Raw genomic sequence first — 20,945 nt, forward strand, 5'->3', positions numbered from 1 at the left:
CCGGCTGGCTGGCTTCCGCCGGGCCAAGAAAATCCCCGTTGGCCTCAGAGCACCTATTACTGCAAGTCGCTCTCGGAGCCGCGTGGAAACCGGAGCTGACGCGCGTCCAGCTTTCTGGGAAACCACTTACCGGGCCGGCGAGCTGGACTCCCGCTGCACTCGCGGCTTCGGGCTGTGCAGGAGAGGCGGGCTCACACCAGTGGCGACTCGAGCATCAGGTGGGTCACTGATTTCTAAGCTTTAGAGCTGTGATCCCCGCGGGGAAAGGCGTCTGCACTTGCTGGTTCCAGTTCACCTGGCTGAAATGCCTTTAGTGCGGTAGACTAAGACATGCCCTCTGAAGGTGAATTTGTAGGTATTTTATAATCTCTTTTTCATTTGGAAGGCAGAGTGAGTGAGGGCATGAGAAAGAGAGAGGGATCTTCCAACTACTGGTTCACGCCCCCAAATGGCCACAATGAGCCAGACCAAAGCCAGGAGCCTGGAACTTCATCCTATCTCCCACATGGTTGGCAGGGGCCCAAGTACTTGAGCCATCTTCCATTGCTTTCCCAGGAAAATTAGCAGGGAGCTGGATGGGAAGTGGGGCAGCCGGGACTCAAACCAGCACTCAGATGTGGGATGCTGACATCTCAAGAGACAGCTTAACCGCTGAGCCACAATGCCCGCCCCTAAACACACACACACACACACACATACACACACACACATACACACACACACACGTATACATTCCACCATATGAACCGAAGACCAGAAATACTCTAGATGGCAGAATTTTAAAGATCAAAAGTATCTTTTATCTGCCAATATGTATTTAATTTTTGGAGATAGTGGTGGCTTTTATGTTTTATTTATGTTTAGTTTATTTATTTACTTGTTCAAAAGACAGAGTGACCCCAGGGAGCTGGGGGAGATCTTCCATCCACTGGTTCATCCCCCAACCACCTGCAACAGCCAGGGCTAGACCAGGCCCAAACCGGGAGCCGGTAACTCCATCCAGGTCTCCCATGTTGGGGGCAGGAACCCAGGCGCTCGGGTCCCCCTCTGCTGACTCCCAGGTGCGTCCGCAGGAAGCTGGATTGGAAGCAGAGGAACCAAGACGTGAAGGTTCTCACATTCCACATTCCAGCGTGAGATGTGGGCAGCCCATCCCTGCGGTGGCTTAGCACACGCTGTCCCAACACCTGCCCTGGTTTGTACTTTTTAAAGCAGGAATAAACTTCTCAGATGCTAAACAGCAGCAGACCAAAAGTGGCTCTGTGACCTGGGACTGCCTTTGATTGATTCATTCCGTGTGTATTTGGCGGCTTCCGTCACTGTCACAAATGCCTACTTGTGAAGGAAAGAGGCGGCCTTGGCTCCTGGAGGGTCACAGCCTGAGATCAGGGGACCCTGTTGGCTTGGCGTCCACTGAGGCCGGAGGGCAGCAACAGCAGAGTGCGTGCAGAGCCAGGGTCACAGGGAGAACCAGTGAGCACTCAGTCCCTGGGACCAGCACAGGCCTTTCTAGCGACCCTCTCATGAGAACTCCCTTCTGAAGGTGCCCCTGAGACCGCAGACCTCCTGCTGGGCCCACCTCCTGGACACCACCACTGGGCCAAGCCCCCAGCTTCCAGGACCAGCCAAGCCATGACTGTGAACTTCAACCGTCCACCTCCTGTTTAAACTGCAGTAGGCACCTGCTCCAGCCCCGGCACTGGGATCCCAGCAACAGAGGGGACCCGAGAGCCCCTGCCCTGGTGGGAGACTCACAGCTCACACAAGTCAGGGCAAAGAAGAAGTAGACGGTGTTCAAGGTTCGTGGCAGGATCCCGAGGGGAAGATGGACAAGGAGAACCAGACTGAACAATGGGCAGGCAGGGGTGGTTGCCCCAAACGAGAGATGAGGGTTAGTAAGGAGTTGGCCAGGCAAAGAGAAAGGAGGGACTCAGGCAGGACACCAAGGGTGGAGGCCTTAGGGAACCCTAGGGAGGCCTCAGAGCCGCAGTGGGCTGAGCTGGGCCGGGGGACATAGCAGGTGCCGGTTCACGCTACAGCAGGGTGATGGAGCAGGTGTGAGTCCACGCTGAATCTGTAGGAAGCAAGAGAGGGCTTGCCGTGGACACGGGGCAGGATCTCAGTTCTGTTTGGAAAACCTCGCTGTGGCTGTTGAAAGACCAACAAACCCGAATGATGCAAGACAGAACACGGGCATTGGCCTAGGTGATTGCAAAAGCTCGGGTGTGAGAGAATGGGCGCCCGCAGACTTACCAGCACGAAGAATTGCTTGCAGAATGCGGGCCAGACATGCACTGTGGGTCCCCGCGGGAGCTCAGATGCTCTGCCCAAGGTCCCCAAAGCTGAAAATGGCCGAGCCAGATTCTCCCTCACCTGCTGCTGCCACGCTGCCTTGCTGTGAGGAGGGTTTGGAAGGTAGATGTGTCTCCCGTCCGTGGTTTCATTACTTGGAAATATATGGACGGCAGCATTCCTTCCGGAGCCAGGACCTGGCTTCCAGGGGAACAGGAAAGACTCCGCCCAGCTCCTGTGGCATCTCAAGCCCTCACTTTAACCCCTTAGTAACCAGATGCAGTGTTCCGATCAGGTCGGAACTAAGAATTTAACTAAGAGTTTTTGCTGCACGGGAGCGGAAGGCTGGTTCTCCGTCTACAAGGGTCTGAGGCCGAGGGCTGGACGTGAGGTGTGCTCGTGTCCAACAGCCTCGGGCCTCTGCACTTCGGGGTGCAACCTCGAGCAAATTCCCTAAGCCTCCGTGCTTGCCTTTGCAAAACCGCCTTTTACCAACCCCTTGGTGCTCCTTTTTTGTGTTTTTAAGATTTATTTGTTCCGTGGCGGCCATTGGAGGGTGAACCAACGGCAAAAGGAAGACCTTTCTCTCTCTCTCTGTCCACTCTGCCTGTCAAAAAAAAAAAGATTTATTTATTATTTCAAAGACAGAGTTAAACACATAGAGAAAGACAGACAGAAAGTGATCTTTCATCCACTGGTTTGCTCCCCAAATGACTATGACAGCCAGAGCTGGGCCAACCTGTAGCCAGGAGCCTGGAGCTCCATCCAGGTCTCCCATGTGGGCGCAGGAGCCCAAGCACGTGGGCCGTCTTCTGCTGCCTCCGCAGGTCATACAGGGAACTAGATGGGAAGCAGAGGCTCCAAGGCTCGAAGCAGCACTCACATGGGATACTGGTGTTGCAGGCAGCAGCTGGACCTGACGTGCCCCAAGGCCAGGCCCAGCACTCAGTAGAGCCACTCATGGTCACATGTCCGTGGCCAGCCACACCGTGGATCTCAGGGACTGCTAAGTTGGAAGTGGCAGCCGCAGCCCAGGGCAAGGTGACCCCAAAGAACTTGAACTGCAGGCTGGCTTTGTTTCTGGTGCCAGGTCTGCTTGGTGATTCTCAGATAAGATAGCACCGGTGAGGGAGTACACACGGGCAAGCTTCTCCCTGCACCTTTGGGTGTGGAATAGCATCACCTTTACCATCCCGACGACACAGAAACAGCCACACGTGGGCAACTGTCCTCCAGGCGAGAGCCTCACAGAGCCATCGCTGTCCCTTTCACCTCATTGTCCTTTCACCGTTGACCCCGGCAACAAATGGGAAATGCAGCCACCCAACCCAAACAGCAAAATGAGTATGAGCCCTGAGGGCAAACTGCCTACCCAGTGCTAGCTGTGTGACCCTGTACAAGTTGGCTAACTTCTCTGTGCGTCTGGCTCTCGTCTCAAACACCTCCCTGACAAAGTAGTTGTAAAAGTTGAATTTAAGGATGCGCGAATGTGCTCGAATTTTGGCTGCTGGTGCTGTTGCTGCCGGCACAGCCAACTGTGGTTTTTAAAGAAAGCGAGACCCTTCAGGGGCACAGCTATTGCACCTGTGCCGGGCTGGTGGACAGCTCAGAGGAGGGCGCCAGGCCCGGCTCCTGATCCTGTGCTGTGGTCCCCTCTCTGAGACGTGGCTGTGGTGGGTGAGGTTTTCAACTTCTGTATCCACAGTCTTACTCTTTCCTTAAACTTGTATTGCTGAAACTTGGGTGGCTAGTGCACTGGGAGGACACCCAGATCCCCTCCAGCGCAGCCTAAAACAGCGTCTCAGTCCATGGTCAAGACTTCGAGCTGCCCGTGTTCCTGACATCAGGGACTAGGCAACCCAAAGCTGCAAGAACCTTGCGAGTGACGGCCCCGAGTGCTGCTGGGGCAGGAGCGCACCCCTGGCCTCCTGTGTTGATGGTTCTGCCGCAGAGGGTGGTGGACAGATCAGCACTGCTGTGCGTAGAGACCTCCCAAGTCTGCAGCCCTCAGAGGTGGCACGTGGGGCCCACAAAAAGCTCGTGGGAAATGGCTCTTAGGAAAACACTCTGCGTGGACTTCAAAAATGGGGGTGGGGCACCACTAGAAGCGTCTTTTTTAACTTCCTGTTTCCCACAAGCTTTCTGAGGACCCTCATGTGCGCCCCGGGCACTTGGTGAAGCGGTGGGGGCATCGGAACAACCCCAAAGGACAAACAGCGCACGGCATCTCACGGTCTGAGCTCCGTGACTTGACTGGGGCTCCGTGTGCTGGGAATTTCTACTGGGAGCAGGAGCCCAAGGAATTATTTTACAGGAAACCTGTTTGTTCCCTACAACTTCCAAAATGCTGTATCAACAGTTTTCTTTATTATACTTTGTGAAACCAAATGAAAAAGAGCTGGGCACAGGGAACATCCCCCTCTCTTTTCTTCTTAATCCATTCCATGGGAAAACAAAAGTTGTTTTGATCATGCTAAGTATTTTAGTAAAGAGAGAATAACAAAGAAGATGGAATGTAAATGCTCCATTGTTCTTACAGATGTACTGTTCCAAAGAGCGAGGATCCCAAAACGCTGAAATTCTAACCAAAAATAATTTGGATTATGTGACTAAGTTGAAATGAGTGTGAAGCAAAACAGCACGAGCCCCGTTTTCAAATGTTTGTCCCAGCGTTTTGGGGAAAAGAATATTCCAGAAAAACATGGCGTCTGGTTCTGCTGGTGCCTCTGTTTGGGTCTTCAGAGCCCCTGCGGGCATTTCTTCCTGGGAAGGCCGTGTAGGCCAGTGGGTAGGAAGGGACAGCCCTTGGAGTCCGGTCGAATCGAGTTCTTGACTCCTCTGGGCATTTCTGTTCTCAGCCTGGCTGAGAGCTGCCACCCGTGAGCTGCCACCCGTGGCCATCCGCAGGGTCTCTGTCTGTCGAGCTGCAAGGGGCAAAGGGCACAGAGGTGACAGCGGTGAGGCCTTGCTTCCCCCACCCCAAATCAAGAACCCAGAGTGTGGGCGACTGACCAGGCTGTGCCAGCCTTCTCCAGGAGAGCACGGAGCGCGGCTGTTTGCAATGACTGAGCAGGGCTGCCGTCTCAGCGTCCACCTCCCGGCACTGGATGTAGGGAGAGCATCCCACTGTCTGGTGCCTACGAAATAGCCAGAGGACCCGACAGCAGCTCCGCCTCCACGGCTCAGGCCAGCTCGCGTGTGGCGGGGTGTTCAGGGATCACGGGTCCTGCCTGTGCGCCCTGCTTGTCCTCCTGCTGTTTGCCATGCATCTGAGCTCTGGCTGAGGAGTGGTTCCGCTTCAGGGGGAGACAGTGCCCAGGGAAGCCTGGTCTTGACGCTGAATTCTGATGCCGGTTGTTTGAGGTGCGGTGCGGTGTGAAAGCTCTGGGACTTGATCGCGCGTGGGAAGGATTGGTAGCTGTGTTTCCACAGTTTTGTGATTAGTGCAGTAATCACTTGTGGTAAAGTCGATCTTTGGCAGAAAGCAGGGCAGATACTTTGAATATCAGAAGGGTCTCTGGGAGGGAGAACTTGAGGAGGCCCGCGTCACACGTGGGTTAATTGCCCCGAGTATCTGCTGTGTCTTCCTGTGCCCATTGACAGGCAAGGCTGCCTTGTGAGTCTCGCGTACGAATGCGTCACACGGAGTGATTCAGCCCCCAAGCTGTATGTGTGGCCTCAAAGAAATAGAGAAGCCTCGGCAGGGCCGTCGACTTCTTCACGGTCTCAATAAATGACACCGACCTCCTAACTCTTCCTTCCTGCTTCCCTGGTTTAAGGAGTTCTGAAACCATCGGCCACGTGGCAGCTGAGACACCGGGGCCAAAGCCACCCTTCCCCTGGGACACTGCCACAGACAGCCGCCCTGGGCAGGTCGCTGGCCTCCCTGCGTCTCCCTAACGTGGAGATGAACATCATCACCGACTCCCAGGGCGAGACGCTGCAATGATTAACCGGGGCACGGAGGGCCTGACTTGGGGCCTGCCCGGGTTCCTGCCCAGCCAACAGGGACCCATGTGGAAAGGAGGAAGGAACGGTGGGCTCTCTGATGGGTGGGGCAGCCTCCACCCTGGAGGGAAACAGAGGCAGAAGCAAAAAGGGCATTCACGGTGTCCCGGTACAGGCCTGGGGACCGGGGCGGCTCAGGCCCTCAGGGAAGCCGCTCTGGAAAACTCAGAGCAGAGGGTCGGAGGCGGTCAGCTGTCCCAAGGCCGCCCGGAGAAGCTTCTTATACGGGGCCCAGCCAACACGAAGGCCCTAAGTGGGGGAGGGTCTGGAATGTTCTGGATCCAGCCAGCGGCCAGCAGTGGCAAGGATAGCGTGAGCCAGCAGGAGCCTGGACCTGTGCCATGGGACTACAGCAGGACGAGGAGGGAGTGCCTAGGGACCTGGAAGGCACGGGGCTGCACCCCCGTGCAGCAGGAAGGCACCAAACGGTCTTTAGCAGGAGCTGGGGGAGGGGGAGCAGGTGCACAGTGCCACCGCAGGCTGGGCTCTGCCTCCGAGGTGTGGCTTCCGGTGACGCCTGTGCCTGGAGCCGGCACTATGGAAGCACTGCTTGTGCAAGAGAAAGCTAAAGGGCTTGGGAGCGCAGGCCCCCAGCTTTCCTCCTTGTCTGTTCAACCCGATCACAGGAGGGGTTTCCTGGGCACCTGCTCTGTGCTGAGATGGAGACCAGGCCTCAGGCTCGGGGCAGTGCAGGTCAGGGGTGAGAGAGGAAGCATAGCCCAGCGTGCGGCGGCCCGTGCAGGTCAGGGGCAGAGTCGGCCTGGGGAACGGAGGCGGCAGGTGGCGCACAGCAGAAGGCGCAGGCTTTGCTGAAGGAGCCAAGGCCTGCAGGCCCCAGCAGACGGAGCGGGAGTCGGCCGCAGGGCTGGCTGGAAGGAGTGAACCAGGGAATGTTGCACAGGAGATTCCAAAATGTTCTGAAGGCTGAATACAGTCTGCCATCTCCTTGTAGCCCGGGGAGATTACAAAGAGGTTTATCCCTTCTGCGCATCTTGGAAATGCAGCATGTCAATGCGTCCAGTATTGTCTGTCTGCACCTGGGATGTCCGTCCCTGTTTGTAGCATCTCTGCTGCTGTCCCCTGTCTTCTGTGACACCTCCGTGCTGTGGTTCCCTCCCCTTGGCGGGAGGGGGCCAGCAGGGCCAGCCCTCTCCAGCAAGCTGCCGCATCCTCTTTGGCTCTAGCCGTGCAAGCCGATGATGTCCCCAACTTGGAAATCTGCCTGCCCGAGCCACAGGGTGTGTGTGTGTGCGTGCTCACATGCACGTGTGTGGCCTGTGCCCGTGTGTGCACTCGGGTGGGCAGGGTGTAGGGGTCAGCAGAGAGATGGGTGCACAACGGGTCACGTGGGGGTTAAGCTACAAAACACACACCTGCCTGGGCTCCTCCCCTGTCCTGACCTGAACAGATCGAAGACCCCCCTGAGAGCTTCACCGGATGACCTGGGACCGGGGAGGGGGCCACAGCTTGCTGCCCATGGCCCAGGTGCTCCCAGGCACCACGTGGGGCGGTCCTGTGCCCCCATTCTTACACTGCTCTTATTTTTCCACAGAGGTCTCATTGCCAGCAACTTCATGGAAACCCATTACCTACAGGACGGTACCGACGTCTCGCTCGCTAGAAACTACACGGTAATTCCTGCGTGTCCGGGTCCTGGAGAACCACGCGTCGGGTCTCTGCCCGCATCTGTGGCTGCTTCGCTCTGAGCAAAGTCACACGCCCAGAGCTCGCACTTAAGCCTCAAGAAGTGCTGCCTGTACCTTGGCAGTTGGGTGTCCCGTTGTCTGTCAGTCCAGGAAACCAGCCTTGACCAGACACGTGCTGGGACAGCCCGTGGAGACGTGGCCTTCCTGCGTGGCTGACCCTGAGCCCACCTCCCGGGGACAACAGTCGGGGGTGGGGGGTGCCCACTGGACAAATCTTTCGAAGGGAAACAAACCAAAGTCAAAGAAGACTTGGAGCGCAGTCGTCCCGGGCTGAGCGTTGCTCTGTTACGTGTCCAAGTTCTTAACGAAATGGGAGCAAGTCTCCCTGCTGAGCCTATGATAAACATGACAGGAATGACACAGATAAGGCTTCAAAACCCCGGGTGGTGCAGGAACGTGACCTTGATCACCTGTGATCACTTGTCTGGGTTTGGGCTCTGAGATGTAACTTGGACAAAATGCTCTTTGTCTCTGTCCCTTTAAGACGTGTTTGCTGTACACTGTGGGTGATGGGCCCAGTGTGTGAACGTGGGGCTGCCAAGAGAGTGCGGCAGTGCTGCAGCGCTCTGAGGATGAGGAGGGGTCTTCCTGGTAGAGAGGGTGGGGCTTCGCATTCCAGGGCGAGCGTGGAGGCCGGCACCCACTCATCGCGGAAGCGCCCTCCCACGTCCTTGTCTGTGGCGATTTCTCCCCCACCGCAGGCCAACACGTCCCTTGATCACGCATGTGGCGTTGGCACTTACACGGGGCAGGCGCCCGGGGAGGTGGGCTGCAGGAGCCCTCCCAGCTGGGAGAAAACACGGTGGAATCCTGGATGAAACTCCAGGAATGTGTGTTGATGAAAGAACCAGAAAACCACCCGGAGGCAGAATCGTAGAGATGTGGTCCCTGGTGTTAGCAGGGGGCTGGGGCCAAGGGACCCGGAGAGGGGGCCTGGTGCTGGTGTGGGGGCACGAGAAGTGGGCACCGGCCGCTGAGAAGCTCACTGCCTCTGTGGAAAGGGGACGAGGAGAAGCAGTCCAGAGAAGGCGTAAGAAGAGGGGTGTGTGCCCAGCGCCCTGGACTGAAAACAGATCGCAGAACAATGCCAGCAAAGGGTCCTCCAGCCGGCCTCCCCTGCGCACGGCGAGTGGGCTGGGCTCCACTCCAGCGTCCAAATGAAGTCCTCCGTTAAGACGTTGACCTCAATACCGGTCCCCAGTGAATGACCCTGCCCCGCCGTGGGCTCAGGCTGAATGAAAGCCAACACAAAATCGTTCCGTGGGGAAATTTCTACTGCTCAGATTATACGGAATGCTCATTCCAGCAAAAAAGAAAATACTGAGGATGAGCACCAAGATCAAAATTACAACCCACGTAATGAGAAAAGCCGCGAGCGAGCGTTGCCAGATGAGAGAGACCAGAGCTAGGACCTCCAGGAACACGGTAACAGAAAAATCAGAAAAATGTAGACCAAGTCTGATAGAAACGGCGGCCTGAAAACACAGTAGAGAGCAGGCAGGAAGCAGTGTTTAGACTGAATTGAAGAGAGACGCGCTTCTTGAAGGAACATCGCAGAGAGGGAAGAGTAAGAGTGAACTCCTTCCAGGGAGGATTTAGGGAATTCAGGACCCTGAGGGGCGACCTCAGAGACCTGCACAAACTCCTGACCCTGGAGCAGAGCACGCGTTCTTAGCAACCCCGGACGAGGACGGGAGAGCCGAGGGGAAGTGGCTGTCCACCCAACTGGTGTACTCACCTTGTTTTAGCCAAACCAGGGTGAGATGGACGTTCTGCTACCCAGAGTCCACCCGAGAACAGCTAGCCGAGGGTCCCTGAAGGAAATGGAGGCCGGAGGCAGGGGCGAGCCCAGCCCCAGGGGAATAGCTCTGCATGGTCTGTGCAGAGCAGTAATCAGAGTGGTTTAGAACAATTTAAGGATTTGTATTGGACTAGAGAATTATCATAGCCCTGCTGATTGATGTTAGATGTTGAAAAGTGTGTACCCTGTGGTTTTAAGTAAGAATAGAAACATAGAATGTAAAATTCCAAATCATTGAGGATGAGTAAAAATAGCACGTCAACCCAGTAGAGTTCAGGAGATAGGAAAAATAAATAAGCTAGGGAAATATAAAATACAAAATAGATAAAGTCAGCGTATTATTCACATTGTATATAAATAGACTGAATCTGTTAAAACAGAATATCTATTTAGGATTTAAAATAAAATCCCAACTGAATCTGGTTGCATGGTTCCACCCAAAATACAAAATGCTTATGAAAAGAAAGTAATGGAAAAAGACATTCTAGATAAATCTTACCCCAAGGAAAGCTGCAGTCGCATCTGCATCAGAAAAGCTGGGGCTTGCAGGAGAGAGCCACCAGCAGAGGTGAAAGGGGCCACTTTCTGAGGGCATCCAGGTCATCGTCCACTGCTTTCCCAGGCCATAGCAGAGAGCTGGATCGGAAGTGGAGCAGCTGGGACTCGAACCAGCAACCGTTTGGGATGCAGGCTTTGCCTGCTGTGCCACAGAACCAGCTCCTGAAAGAACAATTTTTAAAGTAGCAGCAGCAGCAGCAGGGGAGGAGTTACCAGACTCTTTCCAATTATGAACGTGGTTGAAAAATCCTAAATAAATATTTAGAGACCCTCCCTGGCACCAGAATTTTACAAACATCTGTGATCAGATGACACTCATCTGCGGAATGCAAGGATGGCTCAGTGTTAGAACTGCTAATGCTGTCAGGACAGCAGTGTCTGCAGGCGGCTGACACATCCTCTGTCAGAGTCACAGCCCTCATGGGTGGGGAATGCTCACGGGACCCTCCCAGCGCCCCCAGCACCCGGCATCCTGCCAACACTAACGTCTCGGCCAGGGCACTGTCTTGGGAGATGCCATCCAGAATCCATTCATTGCCTTGGCAGATGTTTGGTGAGCAGCTTCAGGGTGCCCACTGTTGGGGCAGGGGTGTGAGGTTGAACAAAATCTATTCCGATGCATAGAAGCTGATGGGGTGAGGTGCAGCAGGTTAAGCCTCCACTTGCAACCCCAGCGTCCCGTATGGAGCACGGGTTTGAGTCCCAGCGACCCTGCTTCCAAACCAGATTCCTGCCGATGCACCTGGGAGGCAGCAGCAGATGAGCCAAGTCCCTGCCACACATGCGGGAGCTCCTGGCTCCAGGCTTCCAGCTGGCCCAAATCTGGCTCTAGTAGGCTTTTTGGGAGTGAACCAGCAGGTGGAAAATGGATCTCTCCCTCCCCCTTCCCCTCTCCCTTCCTTCCTCCCCCTTCCTCATTTCCTCCCTCTGTCACTCTGCCTTCCAAAATAACAGATCTTTTTTTAAAAATTACATAATAAAAGAGAGAGTGATGACAGAATGAAACGTTGGTAGAAACAGCAGCAGGCAGAGACCAGAGGATGCGTTAGGGGAAGCCTTTTCCTGCAGAAGCAGGTTGTCATGAACAGAATTGTCTGGAAAGAGGAGGGGGCAGAAGACACAAGAGCTGGTGGTGGGCAGGGGCAGGGGTCAGTGGGGCTGTGCCTTCCACGAGACGGACAGTTCACTCTTGCTGGCAGCATGAAGAGCAGTGGGCGGCGGGAAGGCAGGAGACGCAGTGGATTCTGGTTTGCTGAGTTCGTAGTGGGGCAGACAGGCCACGGGATTCAGAGGGCCGCTGGTGACCTCGAATCTGGATGACAGGAGAAAAATAGAGGCCGAAAACGACCTGAGGCTGCCCCTCGCACACAAACGGCAGTTAGCGCGCGGTCTCACGCTTGGCTTCCGTACCCCAAACCACTTGCCCTTAAGCTCGCATTTCAAAGGTCTGTCTGGATGTAGCACCAAGGCTGTCTCTATGGTGTAAATCAGTATTCCAAGAGGGAACGGAATGGAGACCCTGTGATGCTGTGACAGTAGCCAGCACCCTCCAAAAGCCCGTTGTCCGCGATGACAGTGGACACGCACATGGTCTGGAACGGGCCACACCTGCTCCCAGCGATTTCTGTTCCAGTCTCCCTTCCTCCTTAGCTTTTTCTTAGCCGTCGCTTCCCCTTTGCCTCACTGGGAAGGGGTGAAGTGATAAGAGCAGAGAAGAATAAACTCAGGACTAGGTAAGCGAGGGCCTAGGCAGACGGCTGCCAGGTCTGTCCTGGACTCGACCGTAGAAGCTGGAGGCTGCGACCAACTTAGGAAGTAGCTGGGATGGAAGCATCCGGGCACCCTGGGAGTCGTCTGGGATAGAAGTGTCCGGGGGTTCCTAGGCATGAGAAATTACCCGGCAGTATCCTGTTTTTCCTGATGGATGCTGAGGGGTGGGGGTCGGGGGTGGTCATTCCTTCTTGTTTTCCCGTGGAGTGCCTTCCTGGAAGGGTGAATACCTGCCCTGCTGCTCCCCGGGGGGCCAAGTGCTCCTGGGGGCCAGGCCTGAGGACCTCCCCCCTGCCACGTGGGGTGGGGCTGGAGCCCTTGCTTGGAAGGGGATGGGGCTGCTCCCGCTGTCTTCGCTCAGCCAGTGGTGGATGGAACCTGCCTCCCCCCTCCCACCCCGGCACCCGTCAGCCCCACCCTCCCCGGGATGAGCCAAGGCCTTGGCCTTGGCCGGCAGGAGAGAAAGGGAGACTGCAGGGAGCCCCTCGGGCCCAGGCCTGAGCTCGCAGCCGGGAGCCCAATGCTGGAGGTGATGAGGCTGCTGCTCCAGGGTCACCATCGGCTGATGCCGGGGCTCCGTCTGCAGCCGGCGAAGCCCCAAGCCTCCGGAAACAGCAGCGCACGCTGCTTTTATCATTCGAGCAGTAATGATTTTGCTGTACGTCCAGCAGCTGCCTTCTCCCCGTCCCTCGGGTGCCCTCCTTGTGAACTGTCAGCCGTGAGCCCAGAGAGAGAAGCAGCGGACATTCCCGTCCCGAGTGACGAAACCCACGGCCCCAGACAGCTGCTCCCCGCAGCCGGGACCCTGCAGAGCGGCCGCGGCCTCACCGCGCGTCTCTGGTGAAGGCACGGGGGCAGCTTTGGGCTTTTGTTTAAATTGAACCAGACGGGAAAACATGGAGAAATGTGCTGACTCAGCCCCCATCCTCAGAGCCAGCCCACAGAGTCGTCCTAAGTTTTAAAATCATACATGGAAGACGAAGCTCTTTTTGGCTATTGTGCCTTTTTTGTCTCTTCTTCGATTTCTCAACAATTAGTGCCCAAGTGCTTGGCTCCCAGGAGGGGCTGATCTTTCCTCCTGGCCGTCTGGACGGAATGCATGTTTGTGACTTGACCCTCCACAGGCCACTTAGAAGGGAGGGTTGCGTCTTACAATGTCGGTTTTAACAAGGTCTGCGGGAGACGGTACCCAGGACATCTGTGCCGTTTACGTCCCAAAGACAGCTCTAGGAAAGACCCACTAGTGTGGTTGGTGCAAATGCGTTGTCTGGGGTCTACTTGGTGGCAGAACCAGGCCCCAGGACCATCATGAGGGATGCAGTCAGGGTGGAAAGCAAACAGGAGACCCCACTGGGGCTGGGACGAGGAGGAGACTGGCATCATCCTGCTCATCACAAACACAGTGAAAATCTGTGTAAGTGCACCGAGAGGAAGTAGAGGGGGCAGATGTCTAATCCGGTGTGAGTGATCCTGGAAGGCTTCCTGGAGGAAGGAACATGTGGCCCAAGACTTGAAGGCTGGATGAACCAGGGGCTGGGAGAGGGAGGAACACTCCGGGTTGGTAGAGTGGAGAGGTCGACACGGGCCAGGGTGTGGTGGTGGTGGTGAACTTGGTGAGCACAGAGAAATATCGGTCTCAACCAAGGTGGGGTATCAGGACCAGTTTGGGCTCTGCAGAGTCCACTGGCTTCAGCGTGAAGCAGCAGTCGGGGGAGCAGGAGTGAGGCTTTGGGGGGACCAAGCAGGCAGCTCTCGGGCTCTCAGAGCAGGTGAGGGGGAGACGGGGAGGCACGTCTGGCCCGTTCGTGTGAGTGCTCCCCAGATAGCTTCCATTTGCTGCGTGTGTTTCTCGTTGGAGAAGGAAACAGTGAAAGCCCTGCTGGGACAGACGTCGAAGGGGCCCAGCGGCGCTGCCCGAGGCCGGCCCGTCAGGTGCAGTATGTTGGCCAAAAGTATTGTTCGGACGCCAGCCTAACATTTCCATGGCAGCTGTTCCCAGCTAAGGGCAGTAGGGTCTTGCACACTTGGCTTGGACTAAGGGACATTGGAGAGCCAAGCAGAACCCAGTTTAGGGAGCGCTGAGAGGTGTGGGCAGGCCCAGTGTCACAGACATACAAGGCTACGGAGCCCCCGCCTGCACCGCAGCCCCCACTCTCCAGCTCTCCCCGAGTGGCTGCCCTGTCCTTGCTGACCGAGGCTCTCAGCACCGACTCCCAGGCTCAGGCTGCGCCCACAGCCCACGCCGACTGCGGCCCCGCGCCCCTTCCACCCTGAGCTGCAGAGCCCAGGCCCTCCCCGCTGCGGCACTGGAGGTGTCTGGGCCCCGACTTCCTGTCCACTGCCAAGCTCACCTCCTTTTAATCCCACCTGATCGGTGAGCATTTTCTTTTATTTCTCCCATTCCTGTGACGTTTGTATTTTGATGGTCCCTGGTCTTCAGTACCTCCCCGCACTGCCCCCTCGATCAAGCCCTGATGCCTTGGACTGGTATTCAGCAGGGCGTAACCGGGATCCATTCATTCGTACGCTCAGCAAATGGGTACTTAGCGCCTGATACGACTACCACGGGGCAGCACCGGCGATACACCAGGCACCGTGAGAAGCACTGTTCGTATGTGTTGTTTGATCCTCACAATTCATTGATTTTTGCTATTTTTATAGCCAGACAAGACACCTGAGCCATCAAGGGGTTAAGTAGGCCAAGCCCCAGCTAATGAGGACTCAGACCCACGCAGGCTGATGCAGAATCTGAGCTCCTGACCACTGCACCACACTGCCTCTGGTCCACGTGGAACAAAACACCAAGTGTTGGTGTTACGTGGTTTTGGCCAAGGAGTTTGCCATCACAGCAATGCTGTTTTACAGATTGGAAACTGAGTCTCATGTCTCAGCTCCTGCTGGGATGTCAGTGACCTCACCATCGCAGCCGGGTTGTCCCCAGACCCCGTGAGCCAGCAGGGCCCAAAGCAAGCGTGAGTGATTCCTTAAGCGTGCGCAGAGCCGGAGAGTTTGAATGGCCCCTGACGTGCTTCCTGTCACAGCTGCGGGAGCCCTGAGTGGAGGAGTGGCCGCTTCTTCCTTCACCACCCTGTCCTGGGCCACGTAGCCCGGCTCTGGGGGACTCAGTTTGCCAAGTCACTTTTTCCTTTTGCATGATCGCCAGGTTTCAGTCTCCAGGAGACGCGCGGTGTGTTGGCGCTGATGTCCTGCACGAGGGAGTGGAGGCGTGACCACGGTCACACAGGCATCACGCATGCACGCACGTGCACACACACTGGCTCGCTCGGCCTCCTGCCTGCAGGCTTTGTTCTGGGTTTGCAAATGACTTCATTCCCTGCCTTCCCCTGAAGACACCCTGAGGAGGTTGTGCTCGGGAACAGCATTCCGTCAAGTCTGATGGCTTTTGAACACGACGGGGCAGCAGGGATGGAAGGAAGTGGTCGGCCTGGGGTCGAGAGGCCTGGGATTTGGTTCCTGCTCTGGGACCTTCGATGGCCTCGGTTTCCACGTCCGATCAGACAAGGGCTGCTGAGAGAGGAAGCTTGGCCTTAGGGGCCCCCAGAGCTTCCTTCCCGCGAGAGCTGCTTGATTCCTGCACGGAGTCAAGATGGTTTGCTGAGTCGCCTGGGGCAGGGGAGGGCAGGGGAGGGCAGGGGAGGGCAGGGGAGGGGCGGCAGAGTTCGCAAGGACGAGCGTGTTGGAGACTGACTGCGCCAGTGTCTGCCCCCAGAGCTTTGGAATCACAAGGTCAGGCAGTTTTTGTTACCACTTGAGCATATAAAATCCCTGTCTTTGCAGTCTCCTGAGAGTTGGGATCAGAGGTTTGATTTGGCTTCCCGCAGGGCACGGAGTTGAGGGCTACCAATTTTCAAGTTCAAGAGTTCTTATTCCATCTTGCTCTTACCCACCATTCTATTTGATTGATGGCATTAAACAGAAGGAAAATGTATCTTACTGGAGTGGGGAAATGCATTAGGTTAAGTAGTGGGTATATAAAGTACATGTTAGAGGTTTTGTAAAGAAGATGTAATTTTGTGGTTATGCATGTTTGGGTCTCCTCTGTGCTGTGTTTTGTTGGTAGAAATAGAATGCGTTGGATCAGCAAAGTCGGCAAAGCCAGCTGTCGTTGTAGGACAACATCTCGTTCAACAGCGTCTTTAGAGACGTGTGCCCGTGGTCTGTACAGTGTGACACGCTTGGGGCCATCAGAGAGAAGGCAAGGCACAGTGTGGGGAGGGGGCTGTGCAGGGGACCTTGGCCATGGCCCTCCAGCATTGCTCGGGGTGGTGATCCATGGGGTCAGGGGCCCTGGGCCGCAGCTCCCCTCTAGCGTCATGGCTGCCCACTGTGTCTCTCACTGGCATGTCATGTCCAGACCCACAAGGCCTAGCTGGTTACCACCATTCACGTCAGTGTGCCAGGCTCCCACCTGTAGGCTCCCTTGATGGGGCTGCCGCCTGCACTGCCCGTCCGGCCCCCAGTGGAGCCAGAGTCCATCTCAATTTCCCGACCAAACATGTGGCACACGGCGTCACAGCCATGTCTTTGGCAGTCATGAAATTCTCTGCACCGTGACTCGCTGGCTAAATCACGTTTGTATTTAATATTCAAGTATTTAGTGAGCCATACTGAGAAAACAGTGTACTCCATGAGATTGTCATTGTCCTAGAGATCTGGAATGTGCAGTTCTAGTGACGATTCCAGGGGCTGCAGAAGTGAATCGCTGTTGGGAGTGAGTGGTGGTAAGTTGAGGGTGGAGTGACAGTCGTGAATTCTAGAGGTGATGGAGAGAGATGGGGTTGTAGACTTCTAGGAATAGTCTATGAGAGCTAAAACCCACTGCCTCCTCTTATAAACAGTACTTCAGCTGAGTTGTTGAACTGGAAATTAATTGGATACTAATTTGTTCTCGGCTCATGCTTTAATGAGCTTGTAGTTCTGTGTATTTAATTTGAAAGTACATTTGATAAATAATCCATTAAAAACAAATTGAGACTGAGAATGAATGCATTGGAAATTTCAGAAGTCAGTAATTGAGATTATTGCCATCATATGGTTTTTGATTATTTTTTATTTATTTGAAAGGCGGAGAGACAGAGAAACAGACAAATCTCCCATTTGCAGGATCAGTCCCCAAATGCCTGCAGAGGCTGGGGCTGGGTTGGACCAAAGCCAGGAGCCTGGAACCTGATCCAGGCCTCCCGTGTGGGTGGCAGGGACCCAAGTGCTCCAGCCAGCATCTGCCGCCTCCCAGGGTGCGTGCTAGCAGGAAGCTGGAACTGGAAGCGGAGCCAGGTCTCAAACTCGGGCTCCCTGACGTGGCACGGGGGCCTCCCAAGCAGAATCTTAGCTGCTGCACTAAATGTCCATCCTTGGTTTTAATTCCTTAACCAGTGTTTAGATGCCCGTGGTAGCATTCCGCATTTCTCCAAAATGGGAGAGAGTCTAACGTATGGGACCCCACGATCTGTGTGCAGAGCCTGGTGACGTGGGTCCCCGGGACACCTGTACTGCAGTGGCCGCTGTCCTTTCCCTGAGCGTCCTCAGCTCAACACGCTGGCCACGAGCCCGAGGCTGAAACCTACCGTGTGCAGCAGGATCCCTCTGATGCCCTGGGGGTGACAGTGCAATCATGGGGTCCCTCACAGAGCAGTCCTCTTCCTGAGACCCTCGTGCCGGGCTCAGTTACCTGGGGGCAGGGCAGCAGAGCAGGCAGCCAGCAAATCATTTCACCCAGGGCAGGGACAGGCCTGCCAAGCCCACAGCATGGGTGGGTGTCTGGCATGGGGCTGGGCAGCCCACGTATCCGCTCCTAAGCCACGTGTCTGTCAAGGAGGATGGCCTCACTGGCAGCGGAGCTGGGCACTGTGAGAGCTATGCTCGCCCTGACCCTGAACTGCCACCGCCCCTGCTGTCCCCTGCCTTTGCAAGTGCCTGTCCCCTGTGGGCATGGCCCCTGGATCCCAGCCATCCCACCCCTAAATTGATGGAGAGACTTGGGTTTCAGGAAGGAGTCCACAGGACTTTAGTTGTTGGCAAGCGATAAGATCAATAACATAGAAAATCCAACTTAGGCTTCAAACTATTAAACTGAGAAGATGTTCCAGCAAAATGTCTACTATGAGACCAACTTATAAGACCCAAAGTTTCCCTTTACATTAGAAAATAACCATATATAAGACCTAATAGAAGAAACATGCTACTCATGATGTCAGTAAACCTACACAACACCTAGGCTTGAGCTTCAAGAAAACTTTCTAGAGGCCACATGGGAAGAAAAAAACTTAAACTGAACTGAAATTCTTGAAATATGACCTTATTAAAAGGAGAGACCTACCATGTACATGAATAGGAACGTTTTTATTGTGAAAACACAAGTTCATCCCAAATGGATCTGTGCCTTCAGTGTAGTCCAAGCTGAAGTCTCAGTGGATATTACACCATTCGGAAATTCATCTGAAAGAGAAAAGAGGCAATAACAGCCTAGACACTGCTGGAAAAAGAACAGTACCCAAGGAAAGCAGGCTATCGGCAAGGTTGCCAACACAATTAGACAGAGAAAGGGCAGCCCTGTTCACTAACGGTTCCGGGACAACCGGGCTTCCGCAGGGAGAGGAAGGAAGGGCCGCTCCTGCTTCAAGCTACACCCAGAAAGCAGTTCAAACTGGATTGGAGACCTCAGTGCGAGAGCTAAACCGACAGTTTTTGAAAGAAAACGTAGGTGTGGATCCTCACGCACTCAGGTTGGCCCGCGGTTTCTTAGATACAGCACCTAAAGCATAAACAACCGAAGGGCAGAAAACCCTGCAAACGGGAGTGCATCCAAGTGAAAACCACAAGGCCTCACTGGACACACAAGCAAGTGAAAACCCATGTAGACGGTGGTATGAATCATTCCCAACCACGGATCTCCTAAGAGCCTCGAACCCAGGACTTAGAGAGCGTTTCCAGCAGCAGGAAGACAGCAATGCTATCTGGAAGTGGAGAAAGATTTGCGCAGGCGTCTCTTCAGAGGACTTGGACACACGGCCAACTGCCCACGCAGAGGCGCTCGACGTCATTAGTCTGGTTTAGGGAAATGAAGGGAAAACACACCGAGATACGACTTCACATCTGCTGGGCCGGCTGTAACAGAGAAGCACTGCAAGGCGTCGGCGGGAACGTGGCGAGGGCGACTCCCTCAGCGCCGGCTCGTGTTGCTGCAACGCGGCCTGGCTGTTTAGGAAAGCAGTTTGGAAGCACTTCTAGAACCTTCCGTGCGATCTCGCAGTTCCGCTTGTTGGTTTATACCCACATTCCTACTCGCAGTAGGTACCCAGGCGAGTGAAAACTGCGTCCTCACAAAGACGCGTGCCCTCGCATGCCTGCAGCGTGCCTCGCTCTAGCCAAGAACTGGAAAAAGCCTGTACGCCCATCAGCCGATGGTAAGCAAAGCACTGAGTCTTCAATGGTAGGAAGGAGTGGCGCGTGACACCTGCCACACTACAAGTGACCCTTGGGAACGTTGTGCTGATGACGGAAGCCCGACCAAGCAGGCCGCTTGCTGTCTGACTCTATCCCAGGGCTCCCCTGGATCCTGCGGCTTCCGCTCCCGGCCACTGTGGTAAAGTGGAAGCTGCAGCAAAGCCGGTCGGTACATCCAAGAGTTCCATTCACAGCATGTGGTGGTCTGCTGAGTGTGCGACCGCCTTCTGTCTTCGAGAACAGGCGGGCATACACCTTAACCACAGAGAGCTTTATTCTTCACGACTGTGATGAACGTCTGAGCTGTGGGGAATGGCGCCAGGAGACACAGGATCACCACAAATCTGTTGCACAGTAAAACAAGGTCTGCCTGTTTGTGCAACGCACAGCACAGGCAGAGTTGCAGGGCTAGAAAGTGGAGTAGTGGGCGCCAGCCGCCAGGGGAGTGTGTAATTGTGAGCGAAGGTTTGGGGAGGGGCCATGATAGGGATGGCTTGGAATTAGATGGTCGTGATGGGTGCACAGCACTTGGGATGCACGAAAACCTGCTCATTGTGTGCCTTTAAAAGGTATTACGGCCGGCGCCGTGGCTCACTAGGCTAATCCTCTGCCTTGCGGTGCCGGCACACCTGGTTCTAGTCCCGGTCGGGGCGCCGGATTCTGTCCCGGTTGCCCCTCTTCCAGGCCAGCTCTCTGCTGTGGCCAGGGAGTGCAGTGGAGGATGGCCCGAGTGCTTGTGCCCTGCACCCCATGGGAGACCAGGAGAAGCACCTGGCTCCTGCCTTCGGATCAGCGCGGTACGCCAGCCGCGGTGGCCATTGGAGGGTGAACCAACGGTAAAAGAAGACCTTTCTCTCTGTCTCTCTCTCTCACTGTCCACTCTGCCTGTCAAAAAAAATAAATAAATAAAAGGTGTTATGATATGTGAGCTGTATCTTAACCAGAGAACTGGCTCTCTCTGATATCAAAATGTAGTGTAGAGCAATAGTCATCAAAACTGTGCGGTGTGACACAGAAACAGAGCAATGGAGATTTGTCAGTGGGCTAGCCACAGGGGGCAAAGGTGAAGCCACAGTGTTGTGGGTGCTGCGCGTGTGACGAGGGGACACCAAGACCAGGAGGAGGACAGATGGCGGGGAAGAACAACTGGCCCTTGGTCTGTAGGGGAAATTGGCTTCCAGCCTCACACTTGCACACACAATCGCACACATTGCAGACACGTGTGAGCGCTCACTGTGAGATGCTGGAAAGAGGAAAATGAAGAACTGATTGATGACGTTTCCCAAAGCTGCCTGCAGATGCACGCAATGCGGCAGGTAGCTAGTGTGCAACCACCAGAAACCCTG

General features: G+C 55.2%; 1 protein-coding gene and 1 long non-coding RNA gene across 2 annotated transcripts in view; one reads left to right on the forward strand and one right to left on the reverse strand.

Annotated features, from left to right (window-relative positions):
• ADAM12 (ADAM metallopeptidase domain 12) overlaps positions 1 to 20,945 on the forward strand; it is a 319,692-nt gene that overhangs the window by 191,467 nt on the left and 107,280 nt on the right. Inside the window, exon 4 of the mRNA XM_008274835.5 lies at positions 7,853 to 7,931. Coding sequence (XP_008273057.3) covers positions 7,853 to 7,931 — 79 coding nt within the window. The remainder of the gene's footprint in view (positions 1 to 7,852; positions 7,932 to 20,945) is intronic.
• On the reverse strand, positions 842 to 2,488 carry LOC138845273 (uncharacterized). The gene is made up of 2 exons (XR_011382192.2): positions 2,254 to 2,488; positions 842 to 1,077 (listed from the first exon to the last, which is right to left on the reverse strand). It is a non-coding gene; the product is annotated as an uncharacterized LOC138845273 (long non-coding RNA).

This window comes from Oryctolagus cuniculus, chromosome 15 (genome assembly GCF_051225735.1).
Source record: "Oryctolagus cuniculus isolate XC-2025 breed Fujian yellow rabbit chromosome 15, ASM5122573v1, whole genome shotgun sequence".
NCBI lineage: Eukaryota > Metazoa > Chordata > Mammalia > Lagomorpha > Leporidae > Oryctolagus > Oryctolagus cuniculus.